The 22,548-nt window shown below is 45.1% G+C and overlaps 1 protein-coding gene across 1 annotated transcript in view; it reads left to right on the forward strand.

Moving 5' to 3' along the window:
• Positions 1-1,484: 1,484 nt before the first annotated feature.
• The window catches only part of TEX14 (testis expressed 14, intercellular bridge forming factor), a gene marked incomplete at its 5' end in the record, with an annotated part of 76,528 nt that continues 55,464 nt past the window's right edge, over positions 1,485-22,548 (forward strand). The window contains 2 exons of the mRNA XM_079726314.1: positions 1,485-1,620; positions 21,894-22,008. Coding sequence (XP_079582440.1) covers positions 1,485-1,620; positions 21,894-22,008 — 251 coding nt within the window. The remainder of the gene's footprint in view (positions 1,621-21,893; positions 22,009-22,548) is intronic.

Here is a 22,548-nt window from a genome sequence, read left to right on the forward strand (position 1 = left end):
AAATAGTAGGGAGGCAGAAAGGGGGGTGGGGTGGGGAATGGAGGTGGGGAAGGAAAGTTATAAAAGCTTCAGCTCATATTTTAACCAAACAATATTTTCTGAGTCACTGTTCTTTGCTTAACAATGTTGTGATGACTAGGATGCTATAGGCACTGACATGGCTAGTAACAAATACAAAGAAAATAAAGTTAAAACACTCAAGTTATTAGCATTTCCACATTTTATCAGTAGATAAATTAAGAGGGGGTTACTTCTCAGTAACCTAAAAGCCTCTTGGCTGGGGAAGACCCACAGAATGTGTCCACCTTTCTGGTGTTTGTTTCACTTCACCTCATATCCCACCCTCTGTGTCTCTCCGTTGTACACTCAATTATGCACCTGATATGCATGCTTGTTGATTCATGCAAATGGGGCTTCCTTCTCTTATCCACTGTCTGTGGAATACCAGCCTGGTGCCACTTGTCTGCCCTGCTAGACCAAGCATTGTGATGACAGTGATCCTATTTTAGGTGACTTACACAGTACCTGTCACCTGTGAGACACATGGTAGGTATACCACAATCACTGGTCAGGTGTGGATGCTACACCTGTGGAACGTTTAAATTTCTTTGCATGGTTCTTGTGTGCACAGTAGCAGCTAACAACTACTGAGAGCTCCTTGGTGCCAGGCAGAGTTCTAAGCACTTTACAGAGTTCTAAGATTTTATTTAACGTCTCATCAGCTCTCTGGTTATTATTACCCCCATTTATAGATGAGGAAATTGAGGCCCATCAGTTATATAATTTCTCCAAGGTCACACAGTTAGGGAGGTGACAGAGGCAGGACAAGAACTTCAGAGCCTGAACTGGGAACCCAACACACATACTGTCTACTTTCCTACATAAACGACTGCATTTGTGTACTAGCCTTTCAAAGTGAATACCCTCCGGGAATTCCCTGGAGGTCCAATGGTTAGGACTCCGTGCCTTCACTCCCGAGGGTATGGGTTCAATCCCTGGTCGGGGAACTAAGATCCCGCAAGCCGCAAAAAAACAAAGAAATCCCACAAAGTTAATACTCTCCTGATTGTCTTAATGACGCAACAAATACATGTATTTCTGATTTTACTTTTTGGTAGTCGTCACTTTTTCACTTCAAGGAATTGATGATAAATATGTTGAGTTCTTCATTTTCAACAGTAACATTGAGAATAAACTTTAATCTTGTAGAATTTATTTTTACATTTTTGGACCATGCCACGCGGCATGTGGGATCTTAGTTCCCTGACCAGGGATCAAACCCAGGCCCCTGGCAGTGGAAGCGCAGAGTCTTAACCACTGGACCGCTAGGGAAGTCCCTAATCTTGTAGAATTTCAGTAATTGTCCCCTAATGCTGTTTATTATCAATGAAAATGAACAAGAAGTGAAAGAAATGTGAAAGAATCGACGTTTTCTCCTTGCATTTCTGATTCAGTTAGAGCATGTTGCTTTCTTTTGAAACAGGATGTCTCGGGCCGTTCATCTTCCAGTCCCCTGTCCTGTTCAACTTGGTTCGTTAAGAAATGACTCCTTGGAAGCACAGCTTCATGAGTATGTCAAACAGGGGAACTATGTGAAAGTGAAGAAGATTCTTAAGAAAGGTAGGCACCATATTGAAATGGCAGATGTGACTTGATTTACATTACTGAATAACAGCAGAAGGAAAACCAGATACATCATAAAACTGTGATTTCTTGGGGAAATTGGAAGTTAAATTTAGAGATGAGATGTTCTCTACCAGTGCAGTCAGAGTGTTCAGTAGAGGTCTTAAATTGCTGGAGGCTGTTTTGTTTTGTTATGTGCTAAGGAACCATAAAGTCTTCCAACCGTTAGGCTCCTAAGGGTTTCTCCTCAGGCCCCAGCCACCCACCTTGGATTCTGCCTGATTCCCTTTTCTCCTTCAAATCGACTCCGCCCACTAAGTCTTCTGAGGCCTGTGGTGGAGAGAAGGCCAGTTTTCACAGCTCTCTCCTTCCTTTTGCTCCTTAGAGGCACTTGGTACTTTTGTTTTCAGGGTGTTTTGTTTTTGTTTCTGTTTTTTTGCTGTAGGCTACAGGCACCTCAGCCTGTAGAGCAGACAGAAATAAGAAACATAGCTCAGGCAATCTTCAAAAGAACAAACAAACAAACAAACACAAAAAAACATACACAAACAAAACCTCTGCTGGTATTTGCCCCTGATTTAGAGATCCAGACCTGCTTTTCTTAGAATAACCTGAAGACCTGTTAGAGTACCCCTCTTCCTTCTTAGTATTAAAGGGAAGGCTTATAAGGCTTCTCTCAGCTGGTTTGTGGAACAGTCAGGGTGACCTAATTTTTCTACAGTGTTTCTCTATTTGCCTCAGCAGTATTCCTGAGGATTTCCAGAAAGGTAACACCAGTTTTGTTTTGTTTTTAATGTTTATTTATTTATTTATTTTGCCTGCGCCGGGTCTTAGTTGCAGCATGCGGCCTCTTAGTTGTGGCATGCATGCAGGATCTAGTTCCCTGACCAGGGATTCAACCCGGGCCCCCTGCATTGGGAGCATGGAGTCTTACCCACTGGACCACCAGGGAAGTCCCGTAACACCAGTTTTTGTAGGACCCAACTACCCCAAAAATACTTCTCTCAAAAACTTTTCAAGTGCTTCTGGGGTCTTCCCTGTCAGTCCAGTGGTTAAGACTCCATGCTTCCAATGCAGGGGGCACAGGTTCTATCCCTAGTCAGGGAAATAAGATCCCACATGCTGTGCAGTGTGGGCCAAAAAAAAAAAGATCTCAAGGGTTTCCATGTACCACCCCTAGAATCTATAGATGAAGTGGCTGATGGTGACCTCAATTTATTTGAAAGGTTCTGTTTTCTATCCCCTCAAAGATTTTGCACTTTACCTCATAACACATTCATGTTTTAAAATAAAAATTGGTGTTCAAGATAGGTATGCTATGACTTCTCGTGTCTGTCTATCCACATCCTCCAGTATCAGAAGTAGAGTTCTAGGACATTTTTTTATCTCCTAGACATCTCCTGAATGTTCTGCATCTTCAAATTCTTTTTTTTAAAACTCTTTTTTTTTTTGAGGTACAGTTAATATACAATAAGTTTCAGGTGTACAAGATAGTGATTCACAATTTTAAAAAGTTATACTCCACTTATAGTTATTATAAGCTATTGGCTATATTCCCTGTGTTGTACGATATACCCTTGTAGCTTACTTATTTTACACATTGTAGTTTGTACCTCTTAATCCCCTACCCCTCTCCCGCCCCTCCCCACTTCCTTCTCCCCACTGGTAAGGACTAGTTTGTTCTTACCATATCTGTGAGTCTTCTTTGTCAGATTCACTAGTTTGTTTTATTTTTAGCTTCCACGTACAAGTGATATCATACAATACTTGTCTTTCTCTGACTTAATGCATCTTCAAATTTTTGACATTAAACTAGAGCAGGGGATGAGGTTGACAGGTATAACTGGATATGAAGCAGGACTTCATCTGTGCCTGGAAATTTGAGCTAAATCCTCCGAGTGAAGAACAAGGGGTGATAGATGCCCCCACAGTCTAAGCAAGGCTTCTCAGGAGACGGCCAGAATGACCTTGGACCTTCAACTCCGTCACCCACGTCAGGCCTATCTAAGAGAAGCTGATGGGGTAGCGGTGGGAGTGGCAGTGGAAAGATGGTTTCAAAGGCATTCACAGGAATAGAATGCCGTGGCTTTTCCCTCTCTCCCAGCCTCAAGCCTAGCAAGAGGCCATTCAGGTGAACCTCATGGAGAGAATTGTGATGTGTGATGCCTACAAGCAGGAGAGTTGGGAGCCTATGGCCCAGCCTGCTGAACAACAGAAACATGCCAGCCCACCCCAGCTGCCCCCAAGGTAGCATGAATAGAACCTGGCATGTCACCTGGAAGTTAGGGGTCAGGAGGACTGCCATCTGCCTCCTACCTGGAGCAGTTCTTGATGGCTGGATGAGCATAAGAGATCAGCTTCTGGAGTAGCCATACTTTCATCAGTTGTGGGGTAGGTAGACTCTGTGCAGGGTAGCTGAGCCATCTAAATGGACCTCACCTATGAAGAAAGGAAGAATCCCAACAGAGAGGCTGGAGATGTAGCAAGAAGTCAGCAGGAATGCAAACCAGAACTACATTGAGGTATCATCTCACACTGGTGAGAATGGCTGTCATCAAAAAGTCCACAAACAATAAATGCTGGAGAGGCTGTGGAGAAAAGGGAACCCTTCTACACTGTTGGTGAGAATGTAAATTGGTACAACCATTATGGAGAACAGTATGGAGGTTTCTTAAAAAACTAAAAATAGGGCTTCCCTGGTGGCACAGTGGTTGAGAGTCCGCCTGCCGATGCAGGGGACATGGGTTCGTGGCCCGGTCTGGGAAGATCCCACATGCCGCGGAGCGGCTGGGCCCGTGAGCCATGGCCGCTGAGCCTGCGCGTCCGGAGCCTGTGCTCCGCAACGGGAGAGGCCACAACAGTGAGAGGCCCGCGTACCGCAAAAAACAAAACAAAACTAAAAATAGAATTACCACATACCACTCTTAGGCATATATCTGGAGAAAACTCTAATTCAAAAAGATACATGCACCCCAGTGTTCATAGCAGCACTATTTACAATAGCCAATAAACTAACTGACAGAGTGTACTTGAGGGTAGTAGAAGAAAAGTTGTTTCCTGACTGTATCCTACTTAGTTCATCCCATTCAGAAGACCAGATACTACAGATTATATGAGTTCTAAAACCCAAAGGATGAATTCCAGAACCTCAGACCAGACTTTATTCATTTTTTATTACACGTATATTAATTGAGCCTTGGGGTTAGAGCAGCCAAGGAAAGATGGACAGCCCTGCCTTCCAGAGAGTATAATCCAGCAGAAGAAACAGACATGAGTCGGTAACTGAAGTCCTGAGAAGGGCAGGAGGCAAAGGAAGCACACAAGGTACATCTCAGCCTCATCTGGGAGGTAATCAAGGGAAAATTCTTAGAGAAAGTGATATTTAGGCTTGGCCCCTAAAGAAGAAAAGTTGACGTGAAAGAAGTAAAAGGTAAAAGTTGGAGGCAAGGGAGGATTAAAGGGATGCAAAGGCCCTGAGGAGAGCAAAGAAAAGTGTGTGGATCACTTGAGTTGGAGGAAAAGGCAAAGTGGTGGGAGAGAGTGGGGGGTGAAGCTGGCAAGGTAATCTGAAGCCACACCAGGCCTCGTGGGCTGTTGGAAGGATTTTGGTAATAGGTGCCTCCGTATTTAGGATTGTTACAGCTTCCTGGTGAATTGACCCTATTATCATTATGAGATGTCCCTTCTTATCTCTGGTAATACTTGTTGTCTTGAAGTCTACTTTTTCTGATACACAGCCACTTCAGACTCCTTATGCTTCCTACTTATGGAATATCTCTAGAGTTAAAATATGTCTTCTGTAGAGAGCACAGAGTTGGGATTTGTGCTTTAAAATCCATTCTGATACTCTCTGCCTTTTAACTGGAGGGTTTAGTCCATTAACATTTTATGTAATTATTGATATGGTTTCTTACAAAGAACACAATTCAGGAACAGCCAGATGAAAGAGATTTAGGGCAAGGCGTGGTGTGTGTGTGAGTGCTTGGAGCTTCCGTGCCCTCTTTGGGTACACCACCCTTCCAGGTCTTCAGTCGGTTTACCAACCTGGAAGTTGTCCGAACCTAATCAGTTAGGGTTTTTACGGAGGTTTCATTATTTAGGCATGATTGATCTGGCCGTTGGTGATTGATCTCAATCTTCAGCTCCTCGCTCCTGCTGGAGGTGGGACAAGGTTTGAAGTGGAGAGTTGTGGCAGAGCTGAAAGCCCCAGCCCTCTAATCATGAATTGGTCTTGGTCTTTCTGGTGACCAGCCCATCCTGAAGCTATCTCAGAACCCCTCAGCCAAGAGTCACCTCATCAGCATTCCAAAGACACTTGTCACTCCTAACACTAAGGAAATTCCAAGGGTTTTAGGAGCTCTTGTGCCAGATACCTGAGAGTAGAGTTCTATTTCTAAATGGTTGCTCCGGCTGCGGAAGGTTATGAGGTATGTGAGGAGAGGGAGAAAAGAGCAGGATGACTTGTTTTTGGTTTGAGCAACTGGGTTGACTGTGGTGTCGTTGCCAGAAAGAGGAATAGCTTTGGGAAAGAAGCTACTGGAAGTCAGTCTGGACCAGCTGAGTTAGACACCTGTGATTCAGCTAAGTGGAATATCAAACAGAAGCTGGCTATATGAGCCAGCAGCCCAGAAGAGATCTGTCTGCATATCCATGTTTTGAAACCAAGGATGATCAAGCGAAGAGGGCTGAAAACCCTGCTGGCAGGAATCTCGCTCTTTTACAGACAGGCTGCGCTCGTTGGGGCAGGAGTAGAGAAAACAGGAGGGAAAACCAGGTGGTTCCCAACAGTGATGTCCGTAACCAGGTTGAGGGAAAGAACAATACATACGTCGGCTCATCATGCATTCAGTTAGTCTGCATTTGTTGGGCATCTACTGTGGCTGGCAAGGGGCTGCAGATGCAAAGATAAATATGACCTGGTTCCTGCTTTTAAAGACCTCACAGTTGAGTAGGGGGAAATAAATGCATTTATAACACAGTGAGCTATGTAGAGGCACTTACAAAGATAATTAGGGACACAAAGCACATAGTGGGCACTGTTAGCTGGGAAGGTGAGGGAAGGCATCTGGAGACAGTGACGAGAGCTGAGAATCTGCTCATAGGAGGAGGCCAAGGGATGGCATGGATGGTGAGGAATCCACAGAAAGCGTGGAGAAACAGAGAGTGGAAAAGTCTTAGATACGGAAGGGCCCCGACCAAAGGCAAGGGGCCCTTGGGTGAAAGTGACTGGAAGGCACTTTATAACTCTTTAAGACATAAGGAACCTGCTCTCACCCCAAGGAGATGTGTCCCAGCACTGGGCGGATTGCCCCAACACTGTCCGCTTCTCTGAAGGGATTTAATTCAGAGCATTTGGCTGTCTCTAAGGAGATTCTATTAGAAGTGGTTAGATGAGAGGAACCTGAGAGTCACGTTAGTCATGTCACTATGATGCAATAAAAATGTGGTTGATTCAGGAAACCACGTGTATGTCCATGCAGTACTGTGCTCTCTGGCATATGCTGGAAGACCAGGGGGCAGAGGCATCTTTACACCAGGAAGTTAAGTGATGAGAACAGTTACCCACCATCGTATATCAGGTGTGTTCTTTGAGGAGAAGCTGGGACCAACTTCTTTTTTTTTTAATAAATTTTTAAATTTTATTTTTATTTATTTTTGGCTGTGTTGGGTCTTCGTTGCTTTGCTGTGTGCAGGCTTTCTCTAGTTGTGGCGAGCGGGGGCTACTCATTGTTGTGGTGTGCAGGCTTCTCATTGTGCTAGCTTCTCTTGTTGCAGAGCACAGGCTCTAGGCGTGCAGACTTCGGTAGTTGTGGCATGAGGGCTCAGCAGTTGTGGCTCGTGGGCTCTAGTGTGCAGGCTCAGTAGTTGTGGCACACAGGCTTAGTTGCTCCGCGGCATGTGGGATCTTCCTGGGCCAGAGCTTGAACCCATGTCCCCTGCATTGGCAGGCGGATTCTTAACCACTGCGCCACCAGGGAAGTCCCTGGGACCAACTTTTGCCACAAGTAAATGGGTCGGCTTCCTCTGAGATTTGGAAGCCAGGAAGATCAGTCATTCAAGGCTGAACTTTGAGGGGATGGTGTATTTAGTGCTTTTTTTTTTTTTTTTGCCACTGCGTGGGTATGTGGGATCTTAGTTCCCCGACCAGGGATCAAACCCCAGCCCGCTGCCTTGAAAGCGGGAAGTCCTAACCACTGGACCACCAGGGAATTCCCTTTAGTGCTTTCTTAGAGAAATGAATTCAGTTGGAGACTAGAACTCCTGATGGAAACACCTTGGCTTTCCAGAAAGAACCCAGACTTGATCCAGTGCCAGATGTACCTCGTACCTACCTGTGGTTCACCTGAGGACCTGTGTGACGGATGCTCTAGCCAGCATGTATGAGAATGGGGAAATAATCACACCCGTTTCACTTGTTTAGAGGATGCAGTGAGACAATGGGTTAACATGCCTGTCATGGGGAAGGCACTCCTAAACCACCACGGGTACCTCGTTCTTATGCGGATTTACACGAGTTCTGTGTCCCTCTCTTTTGTCCGTCTTCCCCCACCTCTCTTTTTCAAGGCAGAGGAAACCTGGTCTCTCCACGTCGGCGGATTTCTCCAGCAGGCAAGAGGCAGTCCAGAGGGATCGGTGGCGGGAAGCGCGTTTGCTTAGCCTACAGAGGGGCGACCCGACCCGTCCTGGACCCGGGGGGCGGGGTAATAGCAGCCTGGGGTTAGGAGTCAAGCGCGCAGCGTGTGATTGCCTGCAAGGAAGCCGTATGTTAATGAGTCCTGTTGCTGCTTTGAAGTGTTTCTGGAAGGTTTACGGCGAAAATGGTGTTTTGAACTTTGCCCTTTCACGGAGTAGTTGTGGGATATAAGATAAAAAATGTTTCTCTGGGGGCGAGGGACTTGACAAAACTGTCGCCATCAGTAAAACGTGGGCGGCTGCCACGTACCCAGCAGGCACATCGCTGTCCAGATTTGGTTGTAGGTACAAAACTAGTTTTTGTGGTTTCTTGTTAGATAAAATTTGAACGGGGTGTTAGACCACCCGAAACCATGGAGCGTGAAGGCGGCCCTTGGTGTTGTTTTTACAGTTACTACTACATGTTGATGACCGTTCTTCTCGTTCTTAAGAAGAGAAAGCTCATTGAGCGGTTTTGTTTGTAATTGTGTTTCGCTAAAGAACAATCAGGGTGCTTTTTTTTTTTTTTTTTTTTTAACGCTTATAGCCGTTTAGCTCTGTAGGTCGTTTCTTACGAAGTTAGCTCTTGTGGTTTTCTTTTTATGTTTCTTTTTTCTTACCGTGTGGTTTCAAAGTTCAAGCTTTAGAAATACCGTTAAAGCAAGTAGGTAGTTGAACACTCCCTTCCGCCATTGTGAAGCAGCCCCTCCTTTAGAAGAGAAATCCCTGTCTCTTCCCAGTCTACCCCGTAGCAGCACCATCCATTGAGTTGTTCCAGGCACAAACCAACAGGTCGGCCTTTGAAACCTCCTTCCCTGACACCCCACCCCACCTCCTGCAGCAAGTCCACCAGTGAGTCCCGTCCTGTCAACTCAACCTCCGGAACAGCCCACGTTTCTCCTTCTTCCTTGCTGAGCCCCAATGCGAGCCACCGCGCTGTCTCCTACAGACACCGTGGCCGTGGCCTCAGAAGTGGTCTCCACAGCTTCAGACCTCCCAGGGGCTTCCCTTCGCACGTAAAATCCAGGCTCCCCAGGCCTTGGCCTTGCCTAGAAAATCCGCAGATGCCTGCCTGCCTGCCTGCCTGCACCTCCCCACCCCTCCCACCCTGTGTTCTCTAGCTGTCTTCAGTTGCTGAAACACACAGCCTTGTTCCTTTCCTTGGGTCTTTGCCTTCCGTTCGTTGTTTTCTCTGCTTAAATGCAACCTCCCTTAAGAGAGGCCTTCCCTGAGCACCCAGATCTAAAGTAGCCACCAGTCCCTCTCTGTTTCCACACTTAAAACCTCTGCATGCCTCATCCTCTGATCCTCTTGGGTGTTTGTTGTCGGCTCTCTCCCTCACTAGAATGTAAGCTTTTTGTGAGTAGGGGCCTCTGTTTGCCCAGTGCCCAGAGTAGTCTTTATTTTACAACGTGGAAAACTGGGATGACGGTTAAGGGGCCACCTACCAGCTCTGCTGTTTAACAGGCCTCAGGCAAGTTACCTAGCCTTTCTGTGCCTGAGTTCCCCTGTCCATAAAACTGGCATATAGTTGTATTGATCTCATAGTTAAAGCACTTAGAACGATGACCGGTGCCTGTCAAGCTGACGATAAATGGTAGCTAGTATTGTCGTAGCTGGCACTCAGGTATCTGTGGAGGGAAGAAATGATGTCAGATGCAGCAACCAGGTGTCTTTTAAAAACTCAGAAAGTGTGAACAGGTAGTACAGTCCTGTGGTAAAAAACCAAAAAGTTCTGCCCTCCGGCGCTGGTTCTCAGCCACCCAGTCCCCCTGTCCCTGCCTCAGTCACGGTGACCTCTTACCAGAGTTTGAAAGTCAAACTTGTAGGACAGCCTTGAATGAAACCGCTAAGATGTATATTGCTCAATGGAATCAGCTAGGTTTCACTAGCAAAGGCAACGGCCCACCCTTTCCTTTATAGCTTTTCCAGGGCGAGGTGGTTTTACCAGATCTGTGGAGGGAATGCCTCCTGGGCTTTAAAGACGCAGGTTGTCATTGGCTGTCACTCAGTATTATGTTAATTAGGTGTGGCTGTGTTAAAACTTGTTAAATTACATTTCCAGTTAAAATGTTAAAATGAGTTGGTAAGTGATAGCACTTGAAAGACTGTATTGGAAGAGCTCTTTCTGTTTTTTCCAGTAGAATTAGAAACGGGGAAACGATCTTGCCCTCAGTGTAAAGTGTGCGGCTGCCACTAGACCCAGCAGTGACTTGCGAGCCAGGGTCAAGACTATACTTTCAGGGATCATTTCTATAGTTTGTTACTAGAGAAGTTTCTCTGGACGTGTAGCGCACCCGAAACCACGAGGAGGAGACGCAGTGTTCTCTCCTGAGCGTGAAGCCGGCTCTTGGCGTTGTCTTTGCAGCTGTCACTAGCCGTTGATGATCGTTCTTCTCTTCTTTAAGGAGAGAAAGAGGGAGAGAACGCCGTCTGAGTGGTTTCGTTTGTACTTGTGTCTTCTTAAAGAACAGTGGGGGTGGCTTTCTTCGTTTTTCTCTTTCTTGTTTGTTTCACTTTTGTGTCTCGCGATAGTCCGTAGGTAGCTAGGGCTTGAGGTGACTTACCGTGTGGTTTTTTGGTCATTGTTCAAGTTCTCCTGCTGTCCTTGCTGTTTTTCGGTCCTCTGGTGTGATTCAAGTTAGGGGGTCAGTACATGACCTGGAACATATTAAAGTACCGTATAAGTTGTTTTTTTTTTTTTTTTTTGCTGTACGCGGGCCTCTCACTGTTGTGGCCTCTCCCATTGCGGAGCACAGGCTCCGGATGCGCAGGCTCAGTGACCATGGCTCACGGGCCCAGCCGCTCCGCGGCATGTGGGATCTTCCCGGACGGGGGGCACAAACCCGTGTCCCCTGCATCGGCAGGCGGACTCTCAACCACTGCGCCACCAGGGAAGCCCTATTTTTTTTTTTTTACGCTTAGAGCGGTTTAGCTCTGTAGGTCGTTTCTTACAAAGTTAGCTCTTGTGGTTTTCTTTTTATGTTTCTTTTTTCTTACCGTGTGGTTTCAAAGTTCAAGCTTTAGAAATACCGTTAAAGCAAGTAGGTAGTTGAACACTCCCTTCCGCCATTGTGAAGCAGCCCCTCCTTTAGAAGAGAAATCCCTGTCTCTTCCCAGTCTACCCCGTAGCAGCACCATCCATTGAGTTGTTCCAGGCACAAACCAACAGGTCGGCCTTTGAAACCTCCTTCCCTGACACCCCACCCCACCTCCTGCAGCAAGTCCACCAGTGAGTCCCGTCCTGTCAACTCAACCTCCGGAACAGCCCACGTTTCTCCTTCTTCCTTGCTGAGCCCCAATGCGAGCCACCGCGCTGTCTCCTACAGACACCGTGGCCGTGGCCTCAGAAGTGGTCTCCACAGCTTCAGACCTCCCAGGGGCTTCCCTTCGCACGTAAAATCCAGGCTCCCCAGGCCTTGGCCTTGCCTAGAAAATCCGCAGATGCCTGCCTGCCTGCCTGCCTGCACCTCCCCACCCCTCCCACCCTGTGTTCTCTAGCTGTCTTCAGTTGCTGAAACACACAGCCTTGTTCCTTTCCTTGGGTCTTTGCCTTCCGTTCGTTGTTTTCTCTGCTTAAATGCAACCTCCCTTAAGAGAGGCCTTCCCTGAGCACCCAGATCTAAAGTAGCCACCAGTCCCTCTCTGTTTCCACACTTAAAACCTCTGCATGCCTCATCCTCTGATCCTCTTGGGTGTTTGTTGTCGGCTCTCTCCCTCACTAGAATGTAAGCTTTTTGTGAGTAGGGGCCTCTGTTTGCCCAGTGCCCAGAGTAGTCTTTATTTTACAACGTGGAAAACTGGGATGACGGTTAAGGGGCCACCTACCAGCTCTGCTGTTTAACAGGCCTCAGGCAAGTTACCTAGCCTTTCTGTGCCTGAGTTCCCCTGTCCATAAAACTGGCATATAGTTGTATTGATCTCATAGTTAAAGCACTTAGAACGATGACCGGTGCCTGTCAAGCTGACGATAAATGGTAGCTAGTATTGTCGTAGCTGGCACTCAGGTATCTGTGGAGGGAAGAAATGATGTCAGATGCAGCAACCAGGTGTCTTTTAAAAACTCAGAAAGTGTGAACAGGTAGTACAGTCCTGTGGTAAAAAACCAAAAAGTTCTGCCCTCCGGCGCTGGTTCTCAGCCACCCAGTCCCCCTGTCCCTGCCTCAGTCACGGTGACCTCTTACCAGAGTTTGAAAGTCAAACTTGTAGGACAGCCTTGAATGAAACCGCTAAGATGTATATTGCTCAATGGAATCAGCTAGGTTTCACTAGCAAAGGCAACGGCCCACCCTTTCCTTTATAGCTTTTCCAGGGCGAGGTGGTTTTACCAGATCTGTGGAGGGAATGCCTCCTGGGCTTTAAAGACGCAGGTTGTCATTGGCTGTCACTCAGTATTATGTTAATTAGGTGTGGCTGTGTTAAAACTTGTTAAATTACATTTCCAGTTAAAATGTTAAAATGAGTTGGTAAGTGATAGCACTTGAAAGACTGTATTGGAAGAGCTCTTTCTGTTTTTTCCAGTAGAATTAGAAACGGGGAAACGATCTTGCCCTCAGTGTAAAGTGTGCGGCTGCCACTAGACCCAGCAGTGACTTGCGAGCCAGGGTCAAGACTATACTTTCAGGGATCATTTCTATAGTTTGTTACTAGAGAAGTTTCTCTGGACGTGTAGCGCACCCGAAACCACGAGGAGGAGACGCAGTGTTCTCTCCTGAGCGTGAAGCCGGCTCTTGGCGTTGTCTTTGCAGCTGTCACTAGCCGTTGATGATCGTTCTTCTCTTCTTTAAGGAGAGAAAGAGGGAGAGAACGCCGTCTGAGTGGTTTCGTTTGTACTTGTGTCTTCTTAAAGAACAGTGGGGGTGGCTTTCTTCGTTTTTCTCTTTCTTGTTTGTTTCACTTTTGTGTCTCGCGATAGTCCGTAGGTAGCTAGGGCTTGAGGTGACTTACCGTGTGGTTTTTTGGTCATTGTTCAAGTTCTCCTGCTGTCCTTGCTGTTTTTCGGTCCTCTGGTGTGATTCAAGTTAGGGGGTCAGTACATGACCTGGAACATATTAAAGTACCGTATAAGTTGTTTTTTTTTTTTTTTTTTGCTGTACGCGGGCCTCTCACTGTTGTGGCCTCTCCCATTGCGGAGCACAGGCTCCGGATGCGCAGGCTCAGTGACCATGGCTCACGGGCCCAGCCGCTCCGCGGCATGTGGGATCTTCCCGGACGGGGGGCACAAACCCGTGTCCCCTGCATCGGCAGGCGGACTCTCAACCACTGCGCCACCAGGGAAGCCCTATTTTTTTTTTTTTACGCTTAGAGCGGTTTAGCTCTGTAGGTCGTTTCTTACAAAGTTAGCTCTTGTGGTTTTCTTTTTATGTTTCTTTTTTCTTACCGTGTGGTTTCAAAGTTCAAGCTTTAGAAATACCGTTAAAGCAAGTAGGTAGTTGAACACTCCCTTCCGCCATTGTGAAGCAGCCCCTCCTTTAGAAGAGAAATCCCTGTCTCTTCCCAGTCTACCCCGTAGCAGCACCATCCATTGAGTTGTTCCAGGCACAAACCAACAGGTCGGCCTTTGAAACCTCCTTCCCTGACACCCCACCCCACCTCCTGCAGCAAGTCCACCAGTGAGTCCCGTCCTGTCAACTCAACCTCCGGAACAGCCCACGTTTCTCCTTCTTCCTTGCTGAGCCCCAATGCGAGCCACCGCGCTGTCTCCTACAGACACCGTGGCCGTGGCCTCAGAAGTGGTCTCCACAGCTTCAGACCTCCCAGGGGCTTCCCTTCGCACGTAAAATCCAGGCTCCCCAGGCCTTGGCCTTGCCTAGAAAATCCGCAGATGCCTGCCTGCCTGCCTGCCTGCACCTCCCCACCCCTCCCACCCTGTGTTCTCTAGCTGTCTTCAGTTGCTGAAACACACAGCCTTGTTCCTTTCCTTGGGTCTTTGCCTTCCGTTCGTTGTTTTCTCTGCTTAAATGCAACCTCCCTTAAGAGAGGCCTTCCCTGAGCACCCAGATCTAAAGTAGCCACCAGTCCCTCTCTGTTTCCACACTTAAAACCTCTGCATGCCTCATCCTCTGATCCTCTTGGGTGTTTGTTGTCGGCTCTCTCCCTCACTAGAATGTAAGCTTTTTGTGAGTAGGGGCCTCTGTTTGCCCAGTGCCCAGAGTAGTCTTTATTTTACAACGTGGAAAACTGGGATGACGGTTAAGGGGCCACCTACCAGCTCTGCTGTTTAACAGGCCTCAGGCAAGTTACCTAGCCTTTCTGTGCCTGAGTTCCCCTGTCCATAAAACTGGCATATAGTTGTATTGATCTCATAGTTAAAGCACTTAGAACGATGACCGGTGCCTGTCAAGCTGACGATAAATGGTAGCTAGTATTGTCGTAGCTGGCACTCAGGTATCTGTGGAGGGAAGAAATGATGTCAGATGCAGCAACCAGGTGTCTTTTAAAAACTCAGAAAGTGTGAACAGGTAGTACAGTCCTGTGGTAAAAAACCAAAAAGTTCTGCCCTCCGGCGCTGGTTCTCAGCCACCCAGTCCCCCTGTCCCTGCCTCAGTCACGGTGACCTCTTACCAGAGTTTGAAAGTCAAACTTGTAGGACAGCCTTGAATGAAACCGCTAAGATGTATATTGCTCAATGGAATCAGCTAGGTTTCACTAGCAAAGGCAACGGCCCACCCTTTCCTTTATAGCTTTTCCAGGGCGAGGTGGTTTTACCAGATCTGTGGAGGGAATGCCTCCTGGGCTTTAAAGACGCAGGTTGTCATTGGCTGTCACTCAGTATTATGTTAATTAGGTGTGGCTGTGTTAAAACTTGTTAAATTACATTTCCAGTTAAAATGTTAAAATGAGTTGGTAAGTGATAGCACTTGAAAGACTGTATTGGAAGAGCTCTTTCTGTTTTTTCCAGTAGAATTAGAAACGGGGAAACGATCTTGCCCTCAGTGTAAAGTGTGCGGCTGCCACTAGACCCAGCAGTGACTTGCGAGCCAGGGTCAAGACTATACTTTCAGGGATCATTTCTATAGTTTGTTACTAGAGAAGTTTCTCTGGACGTGTAGCGCACCCGAAACCACGAGGAGGAGACGCAGTGTTCTCTCCTGAGCGTGAAGCCGGCTCTTGGCGTTGTCTTTGCAGCTGTCACTAGCCGTTGATGATCGTTCTTCTCTTCTTTAAGGAGAGAAAGAGGGAGAGAACGCCGTCTGAGTGGTTTCGTTTGTACTTGTGTCTTCTTAAAGAACAGTGGGGGTGGCTTTCTTCGTTTTTCTCTTTCTTGTTTGTTTCACTTTTGTGTCTCGCGATAGTCCGTAGGTAGCTAGGGCTTGAGGTGACTTACCGTATGGATTTTCAGTCAGTGTTCAAGTTCTCCTGCTGTCCTTGCTGTTTTTCGGTCCTCCGGTTGTTGAGAGGATCTTCGTTGTATTTCTGATTTGTAGAAGGGAGTTGCTTTCCATCCTGAGAACTCTTATGCCTTAATTGAAATCTACGGAGGTGTTTTTGCTCCCTGTCAGTCAAGTTTCTTGTGTTTGTCTCATATCCCTTTTCTCCAATCATTTTTTGATAAAGGGTATTTTTTTTATTGTATTTGCTTTTTAAAAGTTTTTGATAATTTCCAAGAAGAAACGGTGTGATTCAATTTAGGGGGTCAGTACATGACCTGGAACATATTAACGTAGTGTATAAATTGTTGCTTTTTTTTTTTTTCTCGAAGAAAAGGGCAGCCCACCTTGAAGTGATGGTTTTTGTTTGTAGGGGTGGGTGTGCATAACCTTTCATATCCAGGTGGCAAGTTATTTTTTCACAAATATAGTCTATGGGAATTCCCTGGTGGTTAGGTGTTTTCACCGGCCAGGGCTCTGGTTCAGTTCCTGGTTAGGGAACTAAGCTCCTAAAAGCTGTGCAGCGGGGCCAAAAAAGACAAAAAATGAAAACTCTAAACAGACGTGCTGATGTTTAAAAATAAAGGTGATAGCAGTCTAAAGTTTAAAAAAATTTAAGTAAAAATGTACAGAATTACCACGTTTTGGGAATCCCTCCGGCTCCCCCAAAGCAGCAGAACACCACAAAACTACAGTTTTTGTTACTTTATTCATAACTTTTTTTTTTTTTTTCTAAATTTATCTTTGGCTGCGTTGGGTCTTCTTTGCTGTTCGCAGGGTTTCTCTAGTTGTGGCAAGTGGGGCCTACTCTTCACTGTGGTGCACGGGCTTCTCCTTGCAGTGGCTTCTCTTGTTGCGGAGCACGGGCTCTACGTGCGCGGGTTTCAGTAGTTGCAGCACGTGGGCTCAGTAGTTTTGCCTCAGGGGCTTTAGAGCGCAGGCTCAGTAGTTGTGACCCACAGGCTTAGCTGCTCTCTGGCATGTGGAATTGTCCCGGGCCAGGGCTTGAACCTGTGTCCCCTGCATTGGCAGGCGGATTCTTAACCACTGCACCTGCAGGGAAGCCTTCTTCATGTTATTCTTAAAGGTGATTTTGTCAGTCTATGGCAATTGAGTCTTTTTTTCTCCCCCTTCAATGTGTGTTAAAGTAGTTAGTATCCTCCATCTGCCTTTTTGAATGAAGGGTTTCTGTGCTGTTGCCACTTTTCCTGGGTAAATTAGGCCTGGAATATTCTGCAGGGAAATGGATACATGTCTGGTCCTTGATACTCCGTTGGTTGACAAACAGATCTTGTAGTGAGCTATAGGAGAGGAAGGTTTACAAGGGAAATGGATTTAAAGTAGCTTTAAACATAATTCTGATATATCTTTAATTGTTTTAAGATGGTTTGTTCTTTTCCCCCTCAGCGCTATGATTTTTTCTTTTATGATGCTAGTTTAGCTAAACGCAATTTAAAATTCGCCTTGTTAGTCTAATACGCTGATTTGTTTTTCATTTTCTTCATCTAAACATTTTTCTTTTGAGTTTTGAGACTCCCTTTTAAATTTTTCCAGGCTAATAAATCAGATATTTTTCCTGACATCTACTTTAGGAATCTATTCTGGTTTTATGCTGGGTCTCTTAATATATCACACTTGTCATTGAACAGTGGGCTAGAAAAATCAACAAAATCTCTTAATCCTACTGAATATTATGTAATATAGTTCCCTTTAAGTAAAAGCAGGCTTAATTTCGTGTTGGAGGTGGTAATGCCTTTGAAAACTGCCCTTATTAAACAGCACATATTCAGGGAATTCCCTGGTTGTCCAGTGCTTAGGACTCCATGCTTTCACTGCCGAGGACCTGGTTTTGATCCCTGGTGGGGGAACTAACATCCTGCAAGCCGTGCAGCACGGCCAAAAAAAGGAGGAAGGGTAAACAGGGGCTTCCCTGGTGACGCAGTGGTTAAGAATCCGCCTGCCAATGCAGGGGACACGGGTTTGAGCCCTGGTCCGGGAAGATCCCACACGCTGCGGAGCAACTAAGCCCGTGTGCCACAACTACTGAGCCTGCGCTCTAGAGCCCGCGAACCACAACTACTGAGCCCATGTGCCACACCTACTGAAGCCCGCACACCTAGAGCCCGTGCTCTGCAACAAGAGAAGCCACCGCAATGAGAAGCCCACACATCTCAACAAAGAGTAGTGCACGCTCGCCACAACTAGAGAAAGCCTGCATGCAGCAACAAAGGCCCAACACAGCCACAAATAAAAAGTAAATAAAGAAATAGGTTATTTTAACCAGTGGAATCAAAGACATACATATATTCTAAAGTTGCTAACCTGCCTTTATGAAAGTGGTATCATACTAAACACATTCTGCAACTCGCTTTTCTCATTTTTTTTTTTTGAAACTCACATATTTATTTCAAGAAACATGAAAAGACAACGAAATCATGAGAAATCAACCTGTGCAATATTGGCAGATATTCAGAGGCTTTGTGCTGTTTTGTTTTTGTTTGTTTGTTTGTTTGTTTTTGCAGTACGCGGGCCTCTCACTGTTGTGACCTCTCCCATTGCGGAGCACAGGCTCCGGACATGCAGACTCAGTGGCCATGGCTCACGGGCCCAGCCGCCCCGCGGCATGTGGGATCTTCCCGGACCGGGGCATGAACCCGTGTCCCCTGAATCGGCAGGCGGACTCTCAACCACTGCACCACCAGGGAAGCCCTGTGCTGTTTGTTGTTGTTTTGTTTTGTTTTTAATGCTTAAAGAAAATAGATGATAATTTGATACTGTAAGTTTATCTTTATAATTATTTATTTGGTTGTTTATTCAACAAATATGGAGCAGAGGGAATTTATACAGGAGCAAAAGAACAAAGGAGCCTATAAATGGCAAGTAGTTTAGTGTGTGTGTGTGTATGTGTGTGTGTGTGTTGTGTCTGAAGGATAGGTTATGTACGAGATGTTTTAGGAAGTAAAGACAAAGGCAGCTTGGAACCAGACTATAGGATGCCATAAATCCCAGGTTAAAGAGCTTCTACTGAAACGGAGCAGGACCCTATAGACCTTGCCCCTGATGTCCTCAGCCTGCCTTTTGTCTGTGGAAAAACTTTAGCCAAAGAATAAGTTTAATGAGAGAAGTGATAAAATACAGAAGCAAAGAAAAGCAGTCAAACAGGACAAAACTATAATAGTTCAGTCAGTAATCAAAGTGAAGGACCTTTAGTTCCTTCTCGAGGGTTATAGGTAATATTCTGAGCCACATCCCGTGAGCTGTCTTATAGATACTGAAACCCCAACCAGGTGGAAGAAGTTAACTACATGATGACCAGGCTCTAGTCATGACATAAGCTGCCACAATTCTGAGAATTTGCCTCAAAGAAATGGAAACAAACCAACCCTGGAACTGAAGATTAACTGTACCCAAAACAATCACGATGGCGCTGGTTAGACCATTGCATGACCAATTTCAAGATGACTGTCAGAGCTGACTGTGCTGGCTCTGCATGTAGTCCTCTCCCTCTGTAAAAGCTCTTGTCCACTGGTTGGGGCGGGGGAGTCAGCCTTTGGACAGGAGTCCACCCCCCCCCACACCCACCCCATTGCCTGCATCAAAATAAAGCAAACTTTCCTGCCCACCAAGCTTGCCTCTTTATTGGCTTTTGAGCGGCGAGCAGCCGGACCCCACTTGTGATTACAGTACTATACATAGCAAGACATGGGGTGCCACTGAATTTGGCATTCCTGAAAGCACCTGTATTACTTGCACAAAATGGATTATTTTTTAAGCTTAAATCCTATTAGTGGTTACAAGAATGTTGGGATTTTAATTTTTAATATTTATAGAGTAGTTGTTACTTGCTAAACTCTGTTAGATGCTTTAAATCCATCATTTTAGCTAATACCACTCATTGATTGAACTCCCTGAAGTTGCCTGCCTGCTTATTAGATTTTTGCTTTCAATAGTACATCTTGTCTATCTCTATTCTAATTGATACAGATCTAATTCATTTAAATTAACTGCTTAATATTTTATTATCTGTATGTACCATAATATATTCAGCTGTGCCTCTAATGGTGGATATTAAGATTTATTTCTTTTTTTGCACTTTTGTGTCACCAGAAACAATGCTTTGATAAAATACTTTGTAATGAATCTTTACATAATGGGTTTTTAATATTCAAAGCAGGATTTCTGGTTCAGATTTTTAATAGATACTGCCGCATTGCTTTCCAAAAGCATTGTAACAGTTCACACTGCCAACTGCATTTAGGAGTGTCTGTTTTCCCACCTCTTCTCAAGCACTGAATGTTTTATTATTTTTCAGTTTTTTTCAAGCTTTATGGGAAGTTTAACTTTCTTCCCACTATTTCAAGCCAGGCACCATGTTGTATTGGTTTATTGAATATTCCAGAGTTAGGTGAAATATCCACCGTTTCTAACATTCCTGGCAGAGAGAACAGCTTGTGCAAAGGAACACGATGAGTACGTGGAAAACAGTACATGGTTCATTATGGCTGAAGTGAGGGGGAGGGAATTTGGTGCAAAATAAAGCTGGAGAGGTGCGTGTGGGCCAGGCTGTGCTGGACCTTGTAAAGTATTTATTTTCGGGCCTTGCCTTGTGGCATGCGGGATCCTATTTCTCTGACCAGGGATGAAACCGGCTCCCCCTGTGGTGGAAGCGGAGTCTTAACCACTGGACCCCAGGGAAGTCCCTGTAAACTATTTAGAGAAGTTCTATCTTTAGCCCAAGAGTTGGGAAGCTACTAAAGCTTTAAGCAGGGTAATGATGTATTATCCTGCTTATTTAAAGACAATTTTTATCTACATAAATATTTCTTGGTTTGGAAAAAAATCCCAAACAATATTTATATGTTTGCTATTTTGATCACAGCATAAATGGTGCGCTTTGCAAACGTCATAGGTTTTTGGCTTCGGGTCTTTGCTTTCAGCATCCACTTTGTCTTGTAAGTTTTTCTCGTGAGACATCTCACTCCCAACGCCTGTCTAAAAGGAGGCGAGTCCTTAAGCTGCGGCGCATGTTGTAGTCGTCAGCGTTTTACGTAATCCTGATGCTGCGGAACTGGCGCGCGAAACGGGGCGGGGTTGGAAATAACTGGCGTGTGATTGGCTGTTTAAAAACCGTATGTTAATTAAATTGACAACTTGAAATGTCTTCTGAAACGCAGAAGGGTTCAAAATGCTTTGTCGGGCTACGGTAGTGGAAAGATTCTTTAGACAACATATTCCAGTGTACGTTTCAAAAAAGAATAGTGGTGTAAGAAAAAGTAACCAACAGTAAAATATGTGTGCATTTCCTACACCCCGGAAAAACAGAGGCGATTATGTTAAGACTATACTTTCAGGGATCATTTCTATAGTTCGTTACTAGAGAAGTTTCTCTGAACGTGTAGAGCACCCGAACCCACGAGGAGGAGATGCAGTGTTCTCTCCTGAGCGTGAAGTTGGCTCTTGGTGCTGTGTTTGCAGCTGCCTTTAGCCGTTGATGATCGTTCTTCTCTTCATTTTGAGGAGTAAGAGGGAGATGAATACAGTCTGAGTGGTTTCGGTTTTATTAATCTGTTATGAATTAAGTTTTGTAATTTTTTTGGTTGATGTTTTGGGAGGGTTGATAGCTTATGTGTACAGTCTATTTGCCATAACTGAGTGGGGGGAGTCTTTTTTTTTCCGTTTTTCGGTAGTGTGATTGTTGTTAAATGTTGTTTTAAGGTGTTTTGTAGGGTTTATAGTGATGGTTTTTGTGGTTTAGTTAGTAGTGAGTTTAGTTTTTTCAAGTGGTTATAAGGAGAACTTGGGTTTCTTTTTTTTTTTATTTTTATTGCGCAGTGCATGTAGTGACGTTGTAGTGTTGTGATTTGTTTGCTATTAGCAAATGGTTGGAGTAGTGATGTTGAGCTTTTTTTGTGGGTTGTTTTCTCATACAGCATAAGATATAAACTAAGTTGTTGGTTTAAAAGGGAGAGCAGTTCTAATCTGCTTTTCCTTTTCCGCGTGGCAGCGTGTGGTGAGACGTTTTAGCAATGTGTAGTACTTTACGGTAAAGGTAAAGATGGTGGTTTGCTTTTTGATTTGTGATCTTTTGTGTTATTTGGACTACTGAAGGGGGTTTCATTTTTCTTGTTCTTACAACAGAAATTGCATTAGTAATACATTGAGAACACTGTAAAAACAAAACTTAATTTTTTGTGTGTATTTGTGTTGATTCTGGTGTTTGCTTTGCAGGAGTCTATGTCGATGCAGTTAACTCTCTGGGCCAGACGTCGCTTTTCACTGCAGCATTATTAGGTCTTACAAAATTAGTTGATGTCCTGGTGGATTATGGATCAGATCCAAATCAGTAAGTACAATAACGTCACTACCTAGGAAATATGTTCTTAAAATGAAGTGAGGTATCTGGAAACTAATTTGGTAAGATATTAAAAGAACCTTCAGTAAATTATACCAGTGAAATACGTTTGTATACTAACGTTGAATCATGCTTTTGTTTATTTCACTTTTTTGGTTGTACAACTTGCAGTATGTATCTTAGTTCCCCAACCCCGGATGGAACCTGGGCCCTCAGCCGTGGAAGCACAGAGGCCTAACCATTAGACCACCAGGAAATTCCCAGAAACATGCTTTTAACTGTAAATAGTTTTTTAAGCAGTTTTAGCCCTGTGAAATAAGTGAACCTTTCTACTTATTTAGTCATTAACAAGTACTGTTTATGTATTTCCACTGCGCTTTTATAGTTTGTATGATTTGCTTAAGCCCTTTAACATACCCCACAACCAAGTTTTTCACCAATTAATATATTTGGCATCACTTTTTTAGGATGACTTTCGTAGTTGTGGTTTAAAAGAATCTGAGTCCAAATTTTAATATGGAACAGCAACAC

The sequence above is a fragment of the Hyperoodon ampullatus genome (assembly GCF_949752795.1).
Source record: "Hyperoodon ampullatus genome assembly, chromosome: 19".
Classification (NCBI taxonomy): Eukaryota; Metazoa; Chordata; class Mammalia; order Artiodactyla; family Ziphiidae; genus Hyperoodon; species Hyperoodon ampullatus.